This window comes from Talpa europaea (assembly GCF_964194135.1).
Source record: "Talpa europaea genome assembly, chromosome: 9".
In the NCBI taxonomy this organism is placed as follows: Eukaryota; Metazoa; Chordata; class Mammalia; order Eulipotyphla; family Talpidae; genus Talpa; species Talpa europaea.
The window spans coordinates 108627114-108648701 of record NC_140076.1 but is presented as its reverse complement, the minus strand read 5'-3'; the positions used below and the strand labels follow the sequence as shown (position 1 = coordinate 108648701).

General features: G+C 57.7%; 2 protein-coding genes across 2 annotated transcripts; both read left to right on the top strand.

Moving 5' to 3' along the window:
* Positions 1–6168: 6168 nt before the first annotated feature.
* Positions 6169–11167, top strand: PPM1J (protein phosphatase, Mg2+/Mn2+ dependent 1J; the record flags this gene model as incomplete). Its single annotated transcript, XM_084243684.1, has 10 exons — positions 6169–6494; positions 7789–7903; positions 8335–8622; positions 8899–9011; positions 9275–9359; positions 9924–10042; positions 10243–10306; positions 10455–10562; positions 10674–10825; positions 10961–11167. 10 exons carry the CDS (start codon positions 6169–6171, stop codon positions 11106–11108), a joined length of 1518 nt encoding a protein of 505 aa, XP_084099810.1. The 3' UTR covers positions 11109–11167.
* Positions 11168–18248: 7081 nt separating this feature from the next.
* Positions 18249–20806, top strand: RHOC (ras homolog family member C). The gene is made up of 4 exons (XM_084243096.1): positions 18249–18454; positions 18987–19107; positions 19384–19514; positions 20176–20806. The coding sequence occupies exons 1-4, from the start codon at positions 18284–18286 to the stop codon at positions 20347–20349; spliced, it is 597 nt and encodes a 198-aa protein (XP_084099222.1). The 5' UTR covers positions 18249–18283; the 3' UTR covers positions 20350–20806.
* The last annotated feature ends 782 nt before the right edge of the window (positions 20807–21588 follow it).

Below are 21588 nucleotides of genomic sequence, written 5' to 3'. Positions count from 1 at the left end.
TAGATCGATAGATAAATAAAAAATAAACAAATCTTAAAAAAAAAGATTTATTTATACAAGAACTGGGGTACAGGCCAGAAGCACGGGAGGGTGAGAGGACTCACCAGAGACAGGAGGGGAACAGAACAGGCAGGTAGATCGAAAACACTGCTGAGGGGAGCAGTGGGCGAGACAGAAGAGGTCTGCTGCACCCTGCGGGTTGCTCCCTGGACACCATGTGGATATCTCCCTGGCCGGCTGGGATCAAACCGGTGCTGCAGAGGCTGCGGACAGCTTCACAGCACTGCGCTCAACCTGCTGTGCCACGGGGAAGCCCTCTTTTGGGGTTTTTTAATGGTAGGAATGTTCTAGCAACTTGATTTGAATGAATTTGAAGCTAATCCAGTCAAATGACTTGCCTAGGGCCAGACAGCACTTGGGAGGGCAGACGCTGTTCTGTTCCCACACACCCACACCACCCAGCCTGGGCTCTTCCTCTTCCCCCTCTGCTCCATCCTAGAGGACTCCCAAATCCATCCCAGAGTGTGGGTTAAAAGTGGAGGGAATCCCTGGGAAACTGGCACACAGCAGCTGGGAGCCAAGCACAGCAGAGGGCTGGGAGCCCAGAGGCCGACCTGGACCAGCCCCTCAGCTGCACTGCTGGCCTCTTGGGGGCCTCACAGGGGTCCCCCTGAGTGCTGGAATATGAGACCAAATTGGGTCCAGGGGCTTGATCTCTTCCCTTTTTTAAACTCACCTTTTTGGGGAATCCTTCAGCTTCTGTTCATCCACTGGCCTGAGGTCCACTCTACCAAGAGGAATAGAAAAGATTCTGGGGAAGGTGGGGGGGATGGGAGCAGGTGGAGGTCAGGTGGGTGCAAGGATTAGAGGGAGCGATTGGCCTTGCAGGAGGTGAAGGAGGAAGGTAAAGGAGAGTGAGCTGGGCACTAAAGCAGCACCCCATTCTGAAGCTGTTCTCCGAAGTACTAGGAGAGTGGGCAGAATCTCTCCCCAGCCTTAGGAACTGGCAGGATCCTTGCAGACTGTGGGAGCACAGAGTAGTCAGCCTGGGAAGAGGCTGGGAGTGGAGCAGGGCTGAAAGGAGGGGGTGCTGTCACCTCTCTGGCCTTGGAGGGAGTTGAAGACCAGAGTGGGTCCCTTGCAGACTCTGTGGCTACAAGCAAGGCCCCCAGCAAAGACTCCGAGACCGAAATCCTTTCCCCTCCACCTCCCAGCCCCATCACACCTGCTCCTTAGATCCACAGGGAATGGGCTCAACTCTGCCACCCTCTTCCCCATTCCTACTCCAAGGTCCTAGACCCTAGAGCCATATCCCCTGCACAGGGAGGCGGACCTGGGGCAGGAAGGACAGTGAGGATCAACACCCCAAGCCCCAGCCCCAGAGCAAGAGCTGGGAGAGAGCTCTGGGGGCAGATGGAGCAGTGGTGTCTGTGGGGGTGGGTGTCTCCATGGGCCAAGAGCATCCCACCCCGCTAGATGCATTCTTAGTGGGCGCCCCTCTCCTGTGCCCACCAGGAAACTTCATTTCCATCATGAGGCAGCCTGTCCTCTCCCAGGCAGACCCATCCCACTTCCCTCTGAGCTGCCAACCCATCCACTCAACTCTCTTTTGTCCTATGCACCCCAAAACCCCAAATCCCAGGGGGGTGGACTCTTGAACTGGCCTCTTTGGCAAGCCTGCCAAAAGAGTCCCTTCCCTCAGAGACACCGGGAGGGAAAAAGCTTTGGGGATTTGTCCTTGGACTTCCTCACTCTTGCCTCAGTTTCCCCCAAACCCCAATTCCATGCTAGGATTGAGTTAGCAGCCTGCATACCAGCAGCGAGCTGAGAATGTGAACCTTCCCTTACTTTCTTCCGCGGCACCCCCAAGATCCCCACCCTGAACCCTGAACCATCCTCCAAATCCTGAGCCGCCACGCGGAGGACCTACCTGTCCCGGGCGGTGCCCACAGGTTCCGCCGGTCCGGCCCGAGGCGCTCCCTGGCTCTGATCCCGGACCAGGCAGGCGGGGTCCGTCCAGCGCGGAGCGTGCGCCCCTCACCGAGCTGCTGCGTCCCGGAGGCGGCGCGGGTCTGGCCGAGCTGGTATCCCCGGCTTGCCGGACCCCATTCTGGGCAAGGAAGGGCAGCGCCGGGCTCGGCGTCGCCAGCCCTGGAGACTCAGCGGGGATTTTTACGAGGCAGCGGCCGGCAGGTCGGGGATCGCGCAGCTGTACCGCAGCCTCCACCTCGCGGGGGCCGCCCCCCCTGCGCCCCGCGCCGGGCGCAGCGGCCCCTGGCGGCAGAGGGCACGGCGAGGCCCGAGGGCACCTCCAGCTCCCCGGGTTCTGTCCTGGTGCAGGCCAGGGTGACTCAGGGAGCGCCCTCAAATCCCCCGAGGTCGGGGCACCTCTGGGGCTGGGGTTGGAAGCTGAGTGAGGAGTGACTGCCCGGACCCACAGGGGTTTTGAGCCGTGGAGATGCTTGAGCTGTGCTGCCCACCAAGTGGTTATTGGAAATTCGAATCTAAAAGAAAACAAATTAGAAATTAAGTTTCTCATTCTAACGCACCCCATACTCACCTGCCACAGTACCCAGGGGCTGCTGCATGGGGTGGAAGAGCTCTGAATTGATGTGGCTAGCCCTGTGCTGTTAAAATTTAATTGCAAATGAAAAAAAAAAAAAAATTTAATTGCAAATGTATAATTCTTCATAGGATGAGATTTTGCACGTGAAAGTATTAGGCAAATGAGGACAGAAGAGGGTCTGGGAATTTATCCCCATCAGAGGGTTTCGCGGTTACAGAAATGGGGAGGGAGAGGCAGGGCCCAGAATGCCCAGTTCTGGACCCTGAGCCAGTCACGCATGCACCCAGGATAAAGGGTCCATCTTGGGGATGCCCTATCCCGGGGCCAGGCCCCCCAGGGAGCAGACTCATTCCTCAGCAGAGAAGTCTGTCTCAGGGGCTGCTTCTTCCCACCCCGCCCCCAAGCCCTCTCATCCTCTCTTGCCTCAGGGGTGAATAGAGGTGGTGACCTCCCAGTTCTGGGGCAGTCTGAGGGTGAAGGAGGTGTGATGAAGCCAGAAATAGCAGGCGAGAAGCTCCGAGAGAGGAGAGCCTTAGAATGTGGATAGGGAGGGCTGGGGGGCTCTTCTGGAGCCCCAGGGTGCCACTGTCATCTCTGCTGACCATTTGGCGCTGGAGCTGGGGGTGGGGTGGGGTCTGGGTCCCCAGCTGTGTGGCCCACTTGAGGGGCCACGGTGGGATGCACAGAGCAGAGATGAGGGAGCTGGGGGACATGGAGAGGTGGCAAGTAAACTGTCCCAGAAACACTGAATAATAAACATAGCCGGGATGCTGTATTTTTTCTGCAGTCTTTGGCTAGCTGTTGCGGTTTATACCATTTCTCTGAGAGCTGGTTTCTGTTTTGCTCAGACGGGAGGGACGTACCCATAGTAGTAGCACAATCTTTGTCTCGCTTTTGCTTTTGCTGGTCTATGTGACTTTGGGTCTGTTTTTTGCTTGTTTTTAACTTGTGACTTCTTTTCTCTGGCCCTCTTTGCCCAGGCAGGCATAATTACAGCAAGTCTGCACCACCGAATGACCAATCTGAGATGTTCGCTTGGAAGCTGCTGAGAAAGCCACCCCTTCTGAGGCACCGGTTAACCCGGGGAGTAGATGGGGTTCTCCTCAGGACAGCACCCTTGAACGGAGGCCAGGCAGGGACTCCCAAGCGTGAACTTAGTGCAAGTGGCCCTTGAGGGCTAATCCGACTTGCATTAGGGTCACAGGGGATTTGTCCCCATGGGCACCGTCTGCGGGGTAGGAGGTGTCTCTGGAGGCTTGGTGATTAATCCTCTGACACCAGATTTAGGAACAATTATTCTGGCCTCGGTGGAGCTCCAACCTCCCCGCGCAGCCTCCCCTACTTGGCCCGGCCTCTGTCGCCCTCTGGCGACGGGCACAGAACATGCGCGGCATCCCTGGATGGCAAGCAGCACCTGCCTGCAGAGAGGTGGAGGGAGAGAAGGAAACTTCTCTCCTCTCTGCCACTTATCCCCCTCTTTTTTTTTAAATAAATTTTATTTTTATATTCCCCATACAATTGCAACCCCCTTATTTGGACCCCAATCCCTCCCCTCCCCACCCCCCACTCCCCATAGAGTGTCTCTGGTTCATAGTTTTTTGTTGATTTTGATTTTCACTTTCTTATAGTTATTCATTTTCCTGGTCCCTTATTTAAGTTTTCTAGATTCCTGCTGTGAGTGAGACCATCCGGTATTTTTCTTTTTCTTTCTGGCTTATTTCGCTGAGCATGATCCCTTCCAGCACCATCCATGTTGCTGCAAATTGCGTGTGTTTATCTTTTTTGAATGCTGAGTAATATTCCATGGTGTATATGTGCCACATCTTCTTGATCCAGTCATCTATTTTTGGGCATTTGGGTTGTTTCCAAAGCTTAGCTATTGTAAACAGTGCTGCTATAAACATAGGGGTGCAGGTGTTCTTTGGAACTGATGTTTCTGTGTCCTTTGGGTAAATACCTAGGAGTGGAGTTGCTGGATCATATGGAAGCTCTATGTTTAGTAGGTCCAGAAATCTCCACACAGCTCTCCATAGTGGTTGGACCAGTTTGCACTCCCACCAACGGTGCAGGAGAGTTCCTTTTTCTCCACACCCTCGCCAACATTTGTTGTTGCTAGTTTTTTTAACATGTGCCATTCTCACTGGTGTGAGATGGTATCTCATGGTAGTTTTGATTTGCATTTCCCTGATGACAAGTGATGTTGAACATTTTTTCATATGCCTGTTGGCCATTTGCATTTCCTCTTCAGAGAAGTTTCTTTTTAGCTCTTCTGCCCATTTTTTGACAGGATTATTTTGTTTTTGTTGAGTCTCATCAGCTCTTTGAAGATTTTTGTGATCAGTCCTTTATCATTAGTGTTGTGTGCAAAAATGTTCTCCCAGTTGGTGGGGTTTCTCTTTGTTTTTGTTATTGTCTCTTTTGCTGTGTAGAAGCTCTTTAATTTGATGTAGTCCCAGCTGTTTATCTTTGCCTTCACTATCGCTGCTTTGGGTGGTGTGTCTGTACACCTATCCCCCTCTTAACCCTTCCCCTCTCCCCCATCCCAACAAATCAACTTGGTCCTTAAGACAGAATCGGGTCTGGGCCTCCAAGGACCGACATGGGCGTGAATCTCTCGCAGGCTATGTGGCCTCTTGGGGCAAGTCATGTCAAAGGACAGGAGCGGTCCAGTCTTCCCTCACCTGCGAAGAGAACATAAGAAAACTCACCTTCAAGGCCTGGGGTGCGGTATACATGGCTAATGCATGGAGAGTGCTTTATAGGGGCCTCCTCTGTAGTAAGCCTATGTACTTATTGTGGATATTCCTACTAACTGGAACCGCTGTGGTCCGGGGAGATCCTAATGTGGGGGAAAATCGGGTTCTGAAAAAGAAAGTGGAGTTGGTCGAGTGGCAGCCGCTGTCCCAGATCTGGAGGTGGTCTCAGGCCCAGCTGCCTTCCCCCAGCTCCTTCCTCCAGCCGGGTCGGCTCAGCCCGCGTGGCTGCCACCCCCACGCCGCGCAGCATCCGCTCTCCTCGCTGCAGCCGCCCCCGCCAGAGGTGTTGTCACACCAGGTGCTTCACACCCAGCGGTCCCGAAGCGGCTGGTTTCATTCTGAGCTCATCAGCTCCATCACCCTCCCCGCAGCTTGGCCACGACGCAACAAGGGCGAGAAGACACCCCCTCCCGTTACAATGGGGAAGTTTTAACCGATGTCTGATGTAGGGCACGGCTGGTACAGGGTTTCCTGCTCGCGACCTCCTCCTGCAAGAGACCCTGCTCCAGATAAACGGAGGCTGGCAGAGAAGAAGCGGCGAGCGGGCTCCCGGGCGGTCCCCGGTGACCGGGAGCGGGAGGAAGCTCGGGCCGCCGCCACCTGCCCGGGCCGCCACCTGCCCTGCCCGCCCGGAGCGGGTGGAGCCGCCGAGCTCGCAGGAGCAAGCGCCGCCCACCTGGAGCCCCAGGGGCGGGGCCAAGCTCGGGGCGGGGCCACGTTCGGGTGGGGCGGGGCCAAGGCCGGGAGGGGCGGAGCCAGGGCCGGGCGGGGCGGAGCCAGGGCCGGGCGGGGCGGAGCCAGGGCCGAGAGGGGCGGGACCAGGGCCGGGCGGGGCGGGGAGGCAGCATGCTAAACCGGGTGCGCTCCGCCGTGGCGCACCTGGTGAGCTCCGGGGGCGCCCCGCCTCCGCGCCCCAAGTCCCCGGACCTGCCCAACGCCACCTCGGCGCCCCCCGCCGCCCCTCCAGAAGCGCCCAGGAGCCCTGCGGCGAAGCCTGGGAGCGGGGGCGCGGCGCCCGCCAAGACGGCAGAGGCTCGGGCGAGCTTCTCCCGACCGACCTTCCTGCAGCTGAGCCCGGGGGGGCTGCGCCGCGCCGACGACCACGCCGGCCGCGCCGTGCAAAGCCCCCCGGACACCGGCCGCCGCCTACCCTGGAGCACGGGCTACGCCGAGTGAGCGCCCCCGGGGACACCCCGACCCGGACTGGCCCCTCCACTCTCCTCCCCGCTCGGCATCCCCGGCGCTCGGATGCCCCCCGCCCCCCGCGACCTGGGCTTGCACTACCCTTTACCCTGGACCCGTGCCACCCGCGGGGCTCCGGGCCGCACCCCCTCCCGGCGCTCGCTCCGGCCGGTCTCGCCTTCCGGGGGGCCGTCCAGCCGCGGACCACCCCCTCCCGCCGCCGCGGACCCGGTGCGCCCCTGTGCGCGCCGGGGGTGGAGGCCCCCGCGGAGGATGAGTTGGCCGGTTCTCTGCCGCGGCCGGCGGCTCAAGGCTGAGGGGCCGGGGGTGTCCGGGAGGGGAGACCTTCTGAGGAGGAGAGATGGCGGCCGGCAGACGAGCTCCTGGGCTCCCCGACCCGAGAGCCCCAGTTCCCTGTCCCTCTTCCCGCGCCCCTCCCCCTCCACACCCAGAAATAGCCCGCGACACCCGGCGGCAGCCGGCTGCTCCGGGGCGGGGGAGGGGCCGCCCGGAAAGCGAGGGGGCCGGGCCTCCTGCACCCCTCGGCTCGTGGCCCTCGGCGGGCCCGGGAGGGGGTGGACCCCGGCCCGGGCCGGGGGTGGGGGGCTGGGGGGGGTCGGCAGCGGCCGGCTTGCCCCCGGGCAGCGCGTGTTTTTGATGCATCTGCTGGGAGAGCGGAGCACCGAGGTGATGGGGCGCTGAGGGGGTGGCTGGTGGGCCCGTGGCCCTGGCTTTGCACGTGGGGAGACTCGGAGGTTCTGCGGCTCCTGCACAGCTCGGTGGGCTCCCCCTGTCCTATTTTAGTTCTGCTTTCGCGATCCGGCTTGGAGCGCTTCCTCCCAGCCACGGCAGCAGAAACTTTCACTGGGTGGTTTTAGCGATTAAGGGTGGGTGTGCCCCTGGAGGCGGGGTGCTGTGGGCCAGTTGGCTGGGGTCAGGGTGGGAGGTAGGGTTCTGACGAGCAGGGAAATAAAACCTCCCGCTGACCATCCAGCCCCTCCCCCGGCAGCTCCGCGAGGCAAGCTCCCTTTGCCCTGGGGTGGGGGCCTCCCCCTGCAGGTACTAATGCCGCCCTGTTGTATGGGGTGGTGGGGCCTGGCACCCAGAGTGTCCTGTGCCTGGCCCTGCCTCCCTGCTCCACCTCCCTCTCTGGCTTGGATCCCAGGTGGCTGTGACCTTTCTCAGCCTGGCCAGCAGGCCAGAGAGGGGGTGTGTGTCTAAGGTGGGGGTTATTCCAGGACCTGGTCTGGTGTCCAGCCTGATGTGGTCACTCTGGCCTGGCAGGGTCATCAATGCTGGTAAGAGCCGGCACAATGAGGACCAGGCTTGCTGTGAAGTGGTGTATGTGGAAGGGCGGAGGAGTGTTTCGGGGGCACCCCGGGAGACTAGCCAAGGTCAGGTAAGCCCCCCAACTCCCTTACCCAACGACATGGGTGAACACTTCTCCCCATGGATTCCAGGCATCCAGTTTTAAATCTGAGCTGTGTGGAAGACCGACCTGTAACTCACTCCTAGCGTGGAAACTTCATCTGGCACAGATTCTACCACGTTTATGAATGGTTAACTTTCCGCTTAAAATGTGGATGCCCACGTATTTGTGGATGGTCTCATTAATCAACACTTAGTTTTGCATCTTTCATCTTCTCAATTTGGCTTTTTTGGACGCCCTCCTTTCTTTGACACAGTATAGGTCCTTGGTGAATGAATGAATAAATCTAACTTGCCTCTTACCCCAAGCTCCTACTTTCCTGATGTTTCTGTGGATGCTCTTCTTGCATCACACACACAGAGATGCCAACACACTCTCAGATCCGGTTTTTCCTCCCCCAGGGCCTCTGCTTCTACTACTGGGGTCTGTTTGATGGACATGCAGGGGGCGGAGCTGCGGAAATGGCCTCCAGGCTCCTGCACCGCCACATTCGGGAGCAGTTAAAGGACCTGGTAGAGATACTCCAGGACCCCTCCCCACCTCCTCTCTGCCTCCCATCCACTCCGGGGGCTCCAGCTTCATCTGATCACTCTCACTTGGTTGCTCCTCATTCCTGCTGGACCTCACAGAAGGAAGTGACCCACGAGAGTCTGGTAGTGGGGGCCCTTGAGAATGCCTTCCAGCTCATGGTGAGTGGTAGCCTGGGCCAAGGCCTGCTGGGCACACATTCTGGTGAACACTGCATGGGAGTCAGGTGGCCTGAGGGGGTGACCCTAAGAACCCACGACACCTTTGAGAACCTGAGCAGAGCTTGGTTCTGAGGGGAGGAAGAAGGGGGTGTTCAACTAAGTCATCTCTCCTCCAGTTTGACTAGGCTGGGCTGGTTTATTTTGGCAGATGGAGGAGGGGGTGGCTGTGCTGAACCTATTCTCCATCTACCCCCCTGACCCTTCCTCACATGACAGGATGAGCAGATGGCCCGGGAGCGGCATGGCCACCAAGTGGAGGGGGGCTGCTGTGCCCTGGTTGTGGTCTACTTGCTAGGCAAGGTGTACGTCGCCAATGCAGGTGACAGCAGGTATGGGGGCGGTGCTTGGGAATGCAGGGTGTCACTCACTGGGATGGGGGAATAGAAGAAAGTGAGATGGCAGGTATTAAAAAGGCAAAGATAGGAAGGGATTGGGAGAGATCACAGACCCACGGGGAGGCCTGAAATAGCCAAAAAGGGCGGCCTGATGGGGGTTTGGGTAAGGGAGCCTAAGAGTCATTGTGGGTCTTTCTGGAATTTTCCATGAGGATGCTGAGGAGAGCCAAGCCCAAACCTTTTCTTTCTCTGGGCAGAGCCATCATTGTCCGGAATGGTGAAATCATTCCAATGTCCCGGGAGTTTACCCCGGAGACTGAGCGCCAGCGTCTTCAGCTGCTTGTAAGTAGAAACTAAACCCTCTGTTCCCATTCTTTGTGGCGTCTTGTGTCTCTTTGTACCCTATATCCCCGCGAATGCTCCCACCCAGCCATACAGACAGGCAGCTCCTTGCTGGGAGCTTAGGGAAGGCCATACCCCAGACTATGGAGTGAAGGGCTGAGCGGGTGGAGGACGCAGCAGGAAGGAGTGGAGGGGGCCGCTCTGCTCCAGTGCTCCCACTGTGGGCCCAGCTGAGGAAGGAAGTGTAGTCAGGGGTGGGGGAAGGAAAAGGCAAAGGTCCCCCAGGGGCAATCTGGCTTAGTGCTTTCAGACACTGGCCTGCAGCTGGAGTGCCTGGGATTGAATCCCGTTGGAGTGCTTTGCTTATTGTGTGAGGTGGGCAATTCTCTCACTTCTATGCATCGTCAATTCCTTCCTTAAGAGTTCTTGTGCGGCTTCGCTGAGTGAATGTGTTAATATTAGAACAGTGCTGCTCTGCTGTCATTAGGTCATCTGTTTACCCTGGTGTGCTGCAAGCCTAATGCCCCCTGGCCCTCTGCTCTGTCTGGCCACTCCCAAACCCAGGGCTTCCTGAAACCAGAGCTGCTGGGTGGTGAATTCACCCACCTGGAGTTCCCCCGCAGAGTGCAGCCCAAGGAGCTGGGGCAGAGGATGCTGTACCGGGACCAGAACATGACCGGCTGGTAACATTTCTCTCTGAGCTGGGACCCGTTCCCATGGCAACACCACCAACCCCTGGTCAGCAGCAAGGTGGAAGCTGGAGGCTGGGCCCAGCTGGGAGTTGGGGGGGATGTGGCCCTCCCTGAGGGGTTTGAGGGGCGCTGCTAGTAGGGGAGAGGGACTTTGATGCCTGGGTGATGCTTCCTCTGCTCCCCCTCCCCAGGGCCTACAAAAAGATCGAGCTGGAGGATCTCAGGTTTCCTCTGGTCTGTGGGGAGGGCAAAAAGGTAAACTCCATGGTAGAGGCGGGCGTGGGCCAGAGGACCCACCATGACTTGTCTAGGGAGGTGGAGGTTGTACCGGAGGGTAGGGGTGGGGGTCCATATTCTCGGGGCCCGGGAGAGTGCTGTAGTGGCACCTCCTTTTTTCCCTTAGGCTCGAGTGATGGCCACCATTGGAGTGACTCGGGGCTTGGGTGACCACAAGCTCAAGGTCTGCAGCTCCACCCTGCCCATCAAGCCCTTCCTCTCTTGCTTCCCAGAGGTAAGCCAAACAGGAGCCTCCTTAACCATGCCTTCCCTCTGGGGGGACTCAAGCTGGCTTTCTTCCAGGGCCCCTTCACCTCAGCAACCTCTCCACCCTCATTCCCACCAGGTGCAGGTGTATGACCTGACACAGTATGAGCACTGCCCAGATGACGTGCTGGTGCTGGGGACGGATGGCCTGTGGGATGTCACCACTGACTGTGAGGTAGCCGCCACTGTGGACAGGGTGCTCTCAGCCTATGAGCCCAATGACCCCAGCAGGTAGGGGTCCTATGGCGGCAAGGGGATGACGAGGGGAAGGGACGAGGGCAGAGTGCTTGGGAATCACGTGAGGGCCTGTTTCTCTACCTTCCCCATATGTGTTGGTACCTGAGTGTGCACGTGTGCTCCTGGCAGGTACACGGCTCTGGCCCAAGCTCTGGTCCTGGGCGCCCGGGGCACCCCCCGGGATCGTGGTTGGCGTCTCCCCAACAACAAGCTGGGTTCCGGGGATGACATCTCAGTCTTCATCATCCCCCTGGGAGGGCCAGGCAGTTACTCCTGAGAGGGTTCGGCCCCAGCCCTCCCACCACCATCCCTAACTTTCCATGCCCCCCTCCTCCAACCCACACTCTGAAGATGTCTCCCTGACCTTCTTTAGCAGCAATCTGACTGAAGAAGGGTGTCACATCCCAAACTTACTGCTATTTGCCAATAAACCAGGTGGATAAAGGTGTGTGTCTATTTACTGTGCCTAGAAACCAAAAGGTAAGGAAAAATTCTTTGGGCGGGGAGGTGGGTGGAGAGAACACCAGAACAGCCCTATTGGAGCATTATCCAGGTTTTTCCTTCTGCCTCTGTCCCTCCCACTCCATGCACTCTGGCCCACTTCTGTGATCCAATCGCCGGTGTCCTCCAAAGCAGGATCTCTAAGACCTCTCCTGTGCTGTAAAGCCACTTATCTAGCTGTCTCTTGAACATCTCCTAGACATCCCACTTCAACACAACTACCTCAAGCTGAATTCATCGTGTCCCCCATATGCATGTCCCCCTGGCTTATCATCCTGGTGGGCACCAGCTCACTGCTCCTTAGAAATCTGTAGCTGGTCGGTCACCTTTGCTTTCTGTTTCATCCTCATCAAGCCAATCCATCACCAAGTACTGTTAATTATAGATTGTAAAATATATTTCCTCTTTGTCCACTTATCTCCACCCCCACTGTCCCTACCTTAGTTTTTTACTATATCATTTCCTAATGGTCTCCACATCATGCTCCTGTTTCCCCTGATATACTAGGGACAGGACAGCAAGGTGACCTGCCACAGCATGGACCTCTGTTGGTTACTCCCCTAAGGACACTAGTGGCTCCTCAGGCCAAAATCGACACTCGAGTGCAGCCTGGAAGGACCTGTGTCATTTGGCCACTGCTTCCTTCCCCAGCCCCATATTTCACCATCCTCATCCTCACCACCACCAGCCTCCTGGGATCCCCGTAACTCTGGGCCTATAGTTGCACTTCTTTTTTTTTTTTTTTTTAAAGATTTATTTATTTATTTGTTTGTTTATACAAGCACTGGGTACAATCAGAAGCGTGGGAGGTGAGAGAATTCACCAGAGCCAGAGCGGGGAGCAGAGCAGGCAGAAGGACCGAAGTACACTGCTGAGGGGAGCAGCGGGCGGCAGGAGAGGTCTGCGCACCATGTGGGGCCCTCCTCCGGTGGCCGGGGAGCAGCAGGGCAGCTTCGCAACCCAGCGCTCAACTGCTGCGCCACCGGGGAGGCCCTAGTTGCACTTCATTTTAAATCTACACACCACCTTTCTCAACATTTTACCTGTTCTGGGCTGGGATCCCACAGCCCGTGGCTGCTCTCCCTCAGCACAGCCTCCTGTGGTATCGCTGTTTATATTAGAGGTGTGGAGCCGCGTTTAAAAGCTGGGCTCTAGACTTCTGTTGGGAGTGGGTTCTGGTGCCAGAAACACTAGCTCTGAGTTTGTTTTTCAGTGAAATGGAGGTAAGGTACTACCAGGTACTACCTGGTAAGGTGGTTGTAAGGACGAAAGTAGTTCAGGTAGTGTTACAGGGCAGGGAGAGGGGCAGCCCAGACCCCGCAAACCTGCCTGCTCTAAATAGGTTCTGCCATCCGCTGCATCAACACAAAACATATGAGACTTTAATGGGAAGGAACTTTTAATACAATCGATAAACAATACAGGAAAGGCAAATAACATAGTTTCTAATCAAGCACCCAAAGCTACCCATCCCCTTGTGGGTAAAAGTCCACCCAAGTGGGATTGGCCCAGAGCAAGGCCCCAAAGCCTGCCACAAGTCTAAAGCACCTTCTGGAGGGGGTCCACAGAAAAGGATCAGAAACAACCAGACAAGTCTGGAAGGAAAAGAGCAAAATCAAAATCAAGACAAAAACCATCATTGTCACTCCCCACGGGTCTCACCCACATCTGTGTCACCCAGTCCACGACCAAAAGGCAAGTACAGTATCTTCATGTGTCTCTCTGCTCTATGTGCCTCCTCCAGGTCTCCTTCTGGCTCTTCATCCTGCTTCCTTCCTTCCTCCATCCCTTCTGCAGCTTCCTCTCTCCCTGCTCAGCTCCACCCTCCCTTGGGTGAGGCAGGAAACCTGGAACCTCCCCCTTTCCTGGGGACCCCCCTGTTAGAGTATGAAAAACCAGGGCCATGTAAAAAGTGTTCAATAACAGCTATCTTGGGCCTCCTGGTAGCCTAGGGGTAAAGTCTCGGCTCTGTCATCTCTATGGTGACCTAAGTTTGATCCTCCACCCACCTCACCAGGGAGCTGACCCATATGGTGCAGCAGGCCTCTCCTGTCTCTCCTGCTGCTCCCCTCAGCAATATTTTTCAGTAGATCAGCTGTTTTGCTCCCCACTCTGTCTCTAGTGAATCCTCTCATGGGGGGGTGAATCCCCCCACCCTCACCTCCCCAAACCTCTGACCTAGACCCCAGCTCTTCTATGCAAAAATAAATAAAATCTAAAAAATAATAATAACTTCAAGTTGTCTGTTTTCCAAATTTAAACTGTAAACCTCTGAAGGCAGGAGTCAACCTGATCTGAGCACAGAGCTCTCAGTTCACAATAAATTTTTTTTTTAAAGATTTATTTATTTATGCACACAAGAGCTGGGGTACAGGCCAGAGACACTGGGGGCGAGAAGATTCACCAGAGACAGAGTGGGGAACAGAACAGGCAGACTGACTGAGATACACTGCTGAGGGGAGCAGCGGGAAAGACAGGAAAGGTCTGCTGTGCCATGTGGATTGCTCCCTGGCCGGCCGGGGATCAAAACTCGTGCTGCAGAAGCTGTGGATTGCATCACACCAGGGAGGCCCTTCACAATAAATCTTAACCGAGCAAGTTAAAAGGCCCAGAGACCTAAAGCCTCTGGACCTCACTTCCTCATTTATCAAATGTGTGGGTTGCACTTAAGATCTTTAAAATCTACCTTTAAAATCTATCTTACTATCTAGGGCCTCCCTGGTGGCGCAGCAGGCTGAGCACCGCGCTGTGAAGCTGTCTGCAGCCTCTGCAGTGCGGGTTCCATCTGGCTGGCCTGTGAGAATCCCACATGGATGGCAGACTTCTCCTGCCTCGCCCGCTGCTCCCCTCAGCAGCGTATTTCTGTCATCTGCCTGTCCTGCTCCCTGCTCTGTCTCTGGTGAATCCTCTCACCCTCCTGCGCCTCTGGCCTGTACCCCAGCTCTTGTATAAAAGTAAATCTTAAAAAAAAAAAAAAAAAAAAAAAATCTACCTGACTCCTATTATTCAGCAAATATTTTTTGAAAATCTATCCTGTGCCACACACTGTATTAGAGGCAAGGAAGGGCCAGGTAGTGGGAGCACAGGTGGCTTTGCAGCTAGGCTGGCCTGACTTGAATTCCTGCTGTTCTATACAAATGGGGAAAAAACTGGGCGAGCCATCTAACCTGAGGCTCAGCTTCCTTCCAGGCAAAAAGGGATGTGTGTACTTAACCCAAAGAATCGGGATTAGTATTAAAAGGGCTGAACTATGTAGTGTAAGCCACACAAGTTACCAAAACGTCGGTAGACTTCCTCCATCCCCCTCCCCCTCTGAGCCACCTTAAGGAAAGGAGACACACCTGTAGGCAACCAGCCAAGGCCACAGGTCACCCAGGGCTGTGTCCCTAGCAGCACAGAAATAATACAGCGGGGAAGCGCATTCCCCGCCCAGGATCGGGAAGGATTTTCAAGAGTGTCCTTTGAGGGGCAGCTAGAAGCTGGACTCCAACACCCCAGGCAAGGGCAGCGAGGAAGGGGGCGGTGGGATGTGGCCTGGCTCTGAAGGCTCTGAGCGTCTTCCAGGCTGGAGGAGCGGCGTCGGCTGAACTTACACCGCAAAGACTTTTGCAGCAAAGGGGGAGCATCTTCCGCGCCCCCTCGGGTTTCGGGGGGCCGCCTTTTCCCAGCCCCGCCTCGGGCCAAGTCCAGGTGGGGTGAGCGCGGGGGACGCGTCGGCCACCGGGGGGCACCCGTGGCCTTCCCCGACCCCACCCCGCGCGCCTCGCAACTTTCCCGAGGCCGTCCCGCCCCCGGGCGCAGGAGGGAGGGGCGGGCGCCGAGTCCTCGGGGTTCGGCCCGTCCACTGCCCACTGCTCCAGCCGGTGCCCGCCGGGCGGCTCTCCCCGGCGGCGAGGCCGGCACCCCGGATTCCCGGCGGGCGGCGGGGCGCCCCAGGCGAGGGCGGGGGTCGGGCGGAGCCAAGGGCCGCCCCCGGCCCGCCCCCCAAGGTCCTCCCCTCGCGCCGCGGCGCCGACGGAGGCGGGGCGGCCCCTCCGGTCAGTCTCTGCCCCGGGCGCCGCCGCGCAGCTGGACGCGCCGAGTGGAAGGTACCGGGGCGCGCGGGGGGCGGCGGGGCGTCCCGGGACCCCTCGGGGGAGACGCTGTGTCCCGGCCGGGGCTCCGGCGGGGCGGCCCCTCCCTCCCGGGCCTGGACGCGGCGTCTGGGCCGCGGGGTCGGGCGCGCTCGGCCACTCCCTGGGCTGCGGCGCCGGCGCCCCTGACCCTGCCGGCCCCGACGCGCTGCCTCCCGGGCCCGCGGCCCCCGTGGACGTGGGCGCGGGGCCCCGGCTCAGCCCGGGAGTGGACCGGGCCGGGCCGGTGGGCGCCTGGCGGGAGGGGGCCGGGGGGGACCGGCGGGGGCTGCCGCTCGCCGGGGCGGGACGCCTGGACGCCGCCCGGGAGGGCTCCTGGAGCCGCCGGGGAGGGAGCTGGGCGGTCGGGAAGGCTCCAGCGTCTTTGTGAGCCCGAGCAAGTGTCAGACTCTTCCCTTCCAAGATGATCCGGGGGGTTGGGCCGGCGGTCCTGCCCCCAGTTTTGGCTTTACAGTCGAGGATTTGGCCTCCGGGTCCTTCCTTAGCGCGCGGGGGTGGTCTGCAGGGCGCAGGGCCCTGGGAGTCTGGAGAGAGGCTGAGGAGCGGCAGATGCCTCGTTTCAGGAAAGGCCCCTGGAGTTCCCGGCCCCATTCCAGGCCCGTGTGGGGTTTGGTTTCCCCTCCGGGGTCAGTGGGACGGTGCCTCTGGGGCGGGCTCTCCTGGGGATCTGTTGTTGTCTTGTTAGCTTGGCTTTGGGCCTAGTGTCCTGGCCTGGGCCAGCTCCTCTTCTGGCCCAACCAGAGCCTCCAGGGAGTCTTCGGATTGATCTGGGGACCCCAAGTCACTTAATACATGTCCCTGTTCGGGAGTGCTGGCCGCTGCCTGCCACTGTCTTGTGCCACTTCAGTGCCACCTGAACTGCCCTCCAGCAATACTGCCCACCCTGGCTTGAGGCCACTCCAGCCTGTTTTCATGTAGCTGGACCAAGCTACCTGATGGGAGTGGGTCAGCAGAGCTGGTCACCTTAGAATTCCCAGGGAACCCCCTTTCGAAGATTGGTTTCCATTTTTGGAGGGGCTCTGCTGGCAGAATGCACACTTTGCCTCTCTTTGGGGGTTACTAAGGTGAATGCCTTGTGAGGTGGGGACTGTGGCTGTGTACTCTCAACTCCTGCAGATTCCTGACTGTTTGTATGTACAGAGGTGCCGCAGGGGGCCACCCAGGATCTCACCTCTGCAGAGAGCTAGCCTTGGGGCTGGAGTGTTTGTTTCCTAAATGCAGACCGAGGCAGGGGTGAGGTGGTGGGGCTATGTGGGAAGTAAAGGAGCTCAGCCCAGTTTGACAGGATGTGAGAGAGAAAAAGCCAGGTTTGGGGCAGAGATCAGGTTACCATCTCGTTCTTTCTTAACCACTCCCTGTCTGGTAGTTTCTGTGACTGGCCCTCATTTGTCTTTTTTGGGGGGGAGAGAGCTCCTCCCAGAGTGCTCTGGCCCCCTCCCCTTTCCCTATAGGCTGGACTTGATCTCAGCTCCAGAGCCTGCCCTCTCTTCCTCCCAGGCTGTAGGCCTAGGAACTTCAGCTGGCTGGAGGTCAGTTCCTCTATCGCCCGCCCCCCTGTGTCCCCCTAACCCCGGGAGGAAGTGCAGCCTTGCTTAGGGGCAGGGAGCTGGGAAGGTGTGATGAATGGACTGTGCAGATGCACACTCATGAGTGTCGGGGTGGGAGACACAGGCAGCCACAGGAAGCTGACTCCCTGGCCTGAGTCACAGGGAGGAGCGAGGAGGCCCTTCGGTGAGCTGGGCGGTCGGGAGGAAGGGGCTGTTCCAGAGAGTGGGTGGAGGTGATCCCCTAGTGGATTATTCCCGGTTGCCCTGCCGGGGTGAATGTGTGACTCCCTACAGTGTGGTCATTGTCCCCTGCCTGAGGCTGAGTGACCCAGTGTTGCTGCCAGGCCCAGGAGGAAGGGGGAGGAAGGCAGGCTGCCCGAATGTGGGCTGTGGGCACTGCCAGGACTGAGCCTCCTTTGTGTGACTTGGGCTTTGGGGACCCAGATGGGGTGGGCCAGGGAAGCCGGCTGGCTGCTGCCACTGTCCTGTCTGGGTTTCCCTCCCTTAGCTCTCCGTGCCCACCTCTGGGGTGAGATGCAGGAAAGGCATCACATTCTGGAGTCACTCTCACAGCCTTGCTCCCAGGGCTTCCTTGCCACCACGGAATGCGTCTTAACCTCACTGAGCCTGGCCAGTCACACTGGAAAAGCTCAGCTCACCATCGATCTCCAGGCTCTGCAGACCGAGGGAGGGGATTTTTGTCGACATACCCAACACAGTGCCTGTCACGAGGGACTGGATAACCCCCCCTTTCCTTACCCACTCCCCACCTGGGTCTGCTCACCTGTGATCCTGGAGAGGGCCTTCTCATTTGCGGCTGAGCAGGCATAACTCTTGCCGAGTGAGGGACAGTGTGTTCTAGATTGGACCTTAGTGATTAGTAAACTGGAAAAGCTTTAAAATCCTGATAAGAAATGAAATCTGACTTTGCCACCTTGGAATATGCAGCGAATGAAAGCTGGCTCTCTGATCCCTGAGCATCTTCCAGGGGTCCAGGGTCCCCCAGTTGGTGAGTGGATTAGATCAGAACCCATGTTTTCTGACCCCCTCTCACTTCTCTGCTCTAACCCATTGCGGGGAGACGTGTCCCTGACCCCGAGACTAGGAATTTCCAGCTCAGTTGCCTGAACAATTGATTCTTGGCAAGAACATGTCTGAGCAAGCCCCTTGGCCTCCCTTTGCTGGATGCCTCGGTTTCCAGGGAGGTCTTGGGGACCAAGAGAAGTGTTTTTGCATTTCATGGCTTTTCCCAAAATCCCACTGCCTTTTTCATGCCAGCTCCAGCCATGGCTGCAATCCGAAAGAAGCTGGTGATTGTGGGGGATGGTGCCTGTGGGAAGACCTGCCTCCTCATCGTCTTCAGCAAGGACCAGTTCCCGGAGGTCTATGTCCCCACGGTCTTCGAGAACTACATCGCAGACATAGAGGTGGATGGCAAGCAGGTGAGGGCGCAGGCCCCGCCCCTCTGGCCTTACAACCTGCTCCTGTCACAGAAGGACCCAGGATGTCCTTCCTCACCTTCTACCCACGTCCTTGCTCCACTCTCCCCACTGGAACCAGTACAAGTTAGGAAGTAAACCCTCAGCCTTAGGAAATCTGGAACCACCTCCTGATCCCTTTACACTCTGGCTCTGTAATCCGGGACCCCGGAGTTTAAGCTCCCCCAGTTGGAGAGTGGCGCGACCCATAAGACCTCTCCCAAACAGTCTTTATGTGATTTAAGTGAAGCAGAGTTCACAGGGGCAGCTCATGAACTGCACAGAGGTCAGGCACTGACATCTCTGGATTTTTATAAAATTCACCTAACTTGTGTTGTATGAGGGTGACTGAAGGGTGCTGCCCCCAGCATAACAGGTGCTGAGATGCTCAGTGAACCCGCAGGACCGGTGGCTTCAGTGAGGACCTCTGCCTGGCAGGGTGTGGGGTGTGTGTGAAAGGGCCCTCTGGCTAGCCACTCACCGGCCTGTGTGTCAGGTGGAGCTGGCCCTGTGGGACACAGCAGGCCAGGAAGACTATGACCGCCTGAGGCCTCTCTCCTACCCGGACACCGACGTCATCCTCATGTGTTTCTCCATCGACAGCCCCGACAGCCTGGGTGAGCATGCTGGGAGGACAGCATCAAGAACCCCTTGATATCAACCAAACAGAGCGAGTCTCGCCTTGACCCATTTTGGTCATCATCAGAGGCTGAGGCTGTGGGGGAGGGACCCAGGGAGCTGGTAGCCTCCTTAGCTGCGGCAGTGACTCTGGCCCTTGGGAGGGATGAGGCTCAATTGTGAGTAGCTGAGACTGTTATGGGAAGATTCAGGAGTAGGGGGGAAGCTTTCTCATCTAAGTGAAGGTGCCAACCTATTGGGCCATGTCTGTGCAGAAAACATTCCTGAGAAGTGGACCCCGGAGGTGAAGCACTTCTGCCCCAACGTGCCCATCATCCTGGTGGGGAACAAGAAGGACCTGAGGCAAGATGAGCACACCAGGAGAGAGCTGGCCAAGATGAAGCAGGTGCGTGGGCTGCCCAGCAGCCCCCCGGAAGGCTGAGGCCTGGGAGAGCAACCCTCTCCAGGCCACTGCCCTGTGCTGGAAGTCATGGTGGTGTTCACCTGGACTCTACCTATTGAGGGAGACTGGAGCCTTAGTGTCTGATCCACTATCTGATGAAACTTATCAGATATGAAATGACTTATCTAAGTCACTTGCCACTTAAACCCCTTCATCTATTGCCCCTGCCATGTTTGGAATTAACATCCCTGCCCTCAGGAAATATCTGCCACAATAGGCATTTCACAGGGGACATGCAGGTGAGGCTGATGGAGATGTGGGAGAGCATTGGAAGTGGCTGGAAGAGAGGCCCCGAGGGAGGGAGCTGGCCTATTTGTTATAGCTAAATAACTCTCTAGCCAGGGACCAGTTATTCAAGAAAGCTGCCAGAGGGGATATGGACCAGGCTGTGGGACTCATCAAGGTGGGCTTTTAGAAAAAGTGAGAGTAGAGGCAGCATGGTCAGATAGGGCGTCTACTCATTCAGGCAAGAGGATTATGGAGCATAGGGGTGGCTGAGAATTTTAAGTGTCAGCCAGGAAGCTACCCTGCATGGCTGGGCGATTTGGATCAAGGCTAGATACTCCTACAGCTTCCCTTGACCTCTCACCTTCTGCCTTCCCAGGAACCTGTTCGATCTGAGGAAGGCCGGGACATGGCAAACCGGATCAGTGCCTTTGGCTACCTCGAGTGCTCAGCCAAGACCAAGGAAGGGGTGCGGGAAGTATTTGAGATGGCCACTCGAGCCGGCCTCCAGGTCCGCAAGAATAAGCGCCGGAAGGGCTGTCCTATCCTCTGAGATCTCCCATGCCTCCCCTACTTCCCTCCCTTCACAGGGGTGCAGAAACTACCCGTCTCCCTAAGTCTCATCCTCTTAGGGCTTCATGCCAAAGGCTCCTTCCAGTTCCCTCCAGCCCAGGACTGCATTGAGTTGCCCCAGCTGAGGACAGTGTGGTAGGTCCTTCCCCCGCCCAGTGCTCCGGTCACTTGGGCCTGTGCCCCGCCCCCCAGATGGAGTCCCTTCTCCCTAGCCATGGCCAGGCTCTCCACCCCTTTGGCTTCCCCAGAGAATCATCACTCACCAGCACTTTATACACTTCTGGCTCACTAGAGGGTCTGGGGTAGGGGACTGGGAGGGTGTAACCCAGAGAGAAAACCCCTGCCCCCACCCCCACCCCCTGTTTCTGGTGTGGACAGGGCCTTTCCTCTGGCTGTCCTTGGTGGGGGCCATGAATAAAGGCCACAGCTCCAATGTGTGTGACAGCTTCCGGCCCTTCTCTCCTGGTCTCTGTCTTGGCTGTGAGCCTGGAGCCCCATCTTTCCTTGTTTGCAAGTCGCCTGCAATGCCGGCCCTTGTCTGCAAAGGCAGGACTCAGGGCAGGCCGGGTGGAGTCTTGGAGCAAAGGATGAGATCATGCCTGGCTCCAGGCCTGGGAGGCGGGTGAGGGGAGTGGTCTGGTGCAGGGGCTAAACTTAGAAGCCTGTGGGTGGCTTCCCTGCCACCTCCTACTGGGTTTCCTCCCCTGGCCCTGGGGGCACCTCTCCTCTTGTGGGGAAGGGACACGGCCCTCACGGGGGTCTGGGTCAGCTTGGGAGCTCAGGAAGCTGGGCCGGGCTGAGTCACAAAGACTTTTGCATAGAACAAGATTTTGTTTTCAGAGTTTTTCTTCTCCCTGCATTTGTTAGCAGCTTGGTGGGTCAGTCTCCCCAGCAGGGGAGGGGGTAGAATGGCTTGGGATGTAAACTCCCTCTCCCAGCCTTTCTGTCCCTCTGAAGGGCTGCTGGGCTGGGGGCAGGTTCAGGCTGGGGTCAGGGTTGGGGGTTAAGGCTTGGCTGGTGTGAGAAGGTCCCTGTCGTGTCTTCAGTGATCGCTCCTCCACTCTTGCTCCACTTGCAGGTACAGGCTGCCTTCACCCTTCTGCTCAGCGGGAAGATAGTCATGATTTGCGGGCCCTAGAGAGAGAAAGTCAGATTTGCTTTCCTCACCCCCTTCCCCAGCACTGCCCCCCTCCTGCCCCCACTGGTCCAACCCTACCTG

Bases quoted from the DNA above. Each gene is read 5' to 3' on its own strand.
- RHOC (XM_084243096.1), top strand. From the start codon at position 18,284: ATGCCAGCTCCAGCCATGGCTGCAATCCGAAAGAAGCTGGTGATTGTG. The intron at 18,455-18,986 runs GTGAGGGCGCAG...CCTGTGTGTCAG, and splicing joins TAGAGGTGGATGGCAAGCAG to GTGGAGCTGGCCCTGTGGGA. The intron at 19,515-20,175 runs GTGCGTGGGCTG...CTGCCTTCCCAG, and splicing joins AGCTGGCCAAGATGAAGCAG to GAACCTGTTCGATCTGAGGA.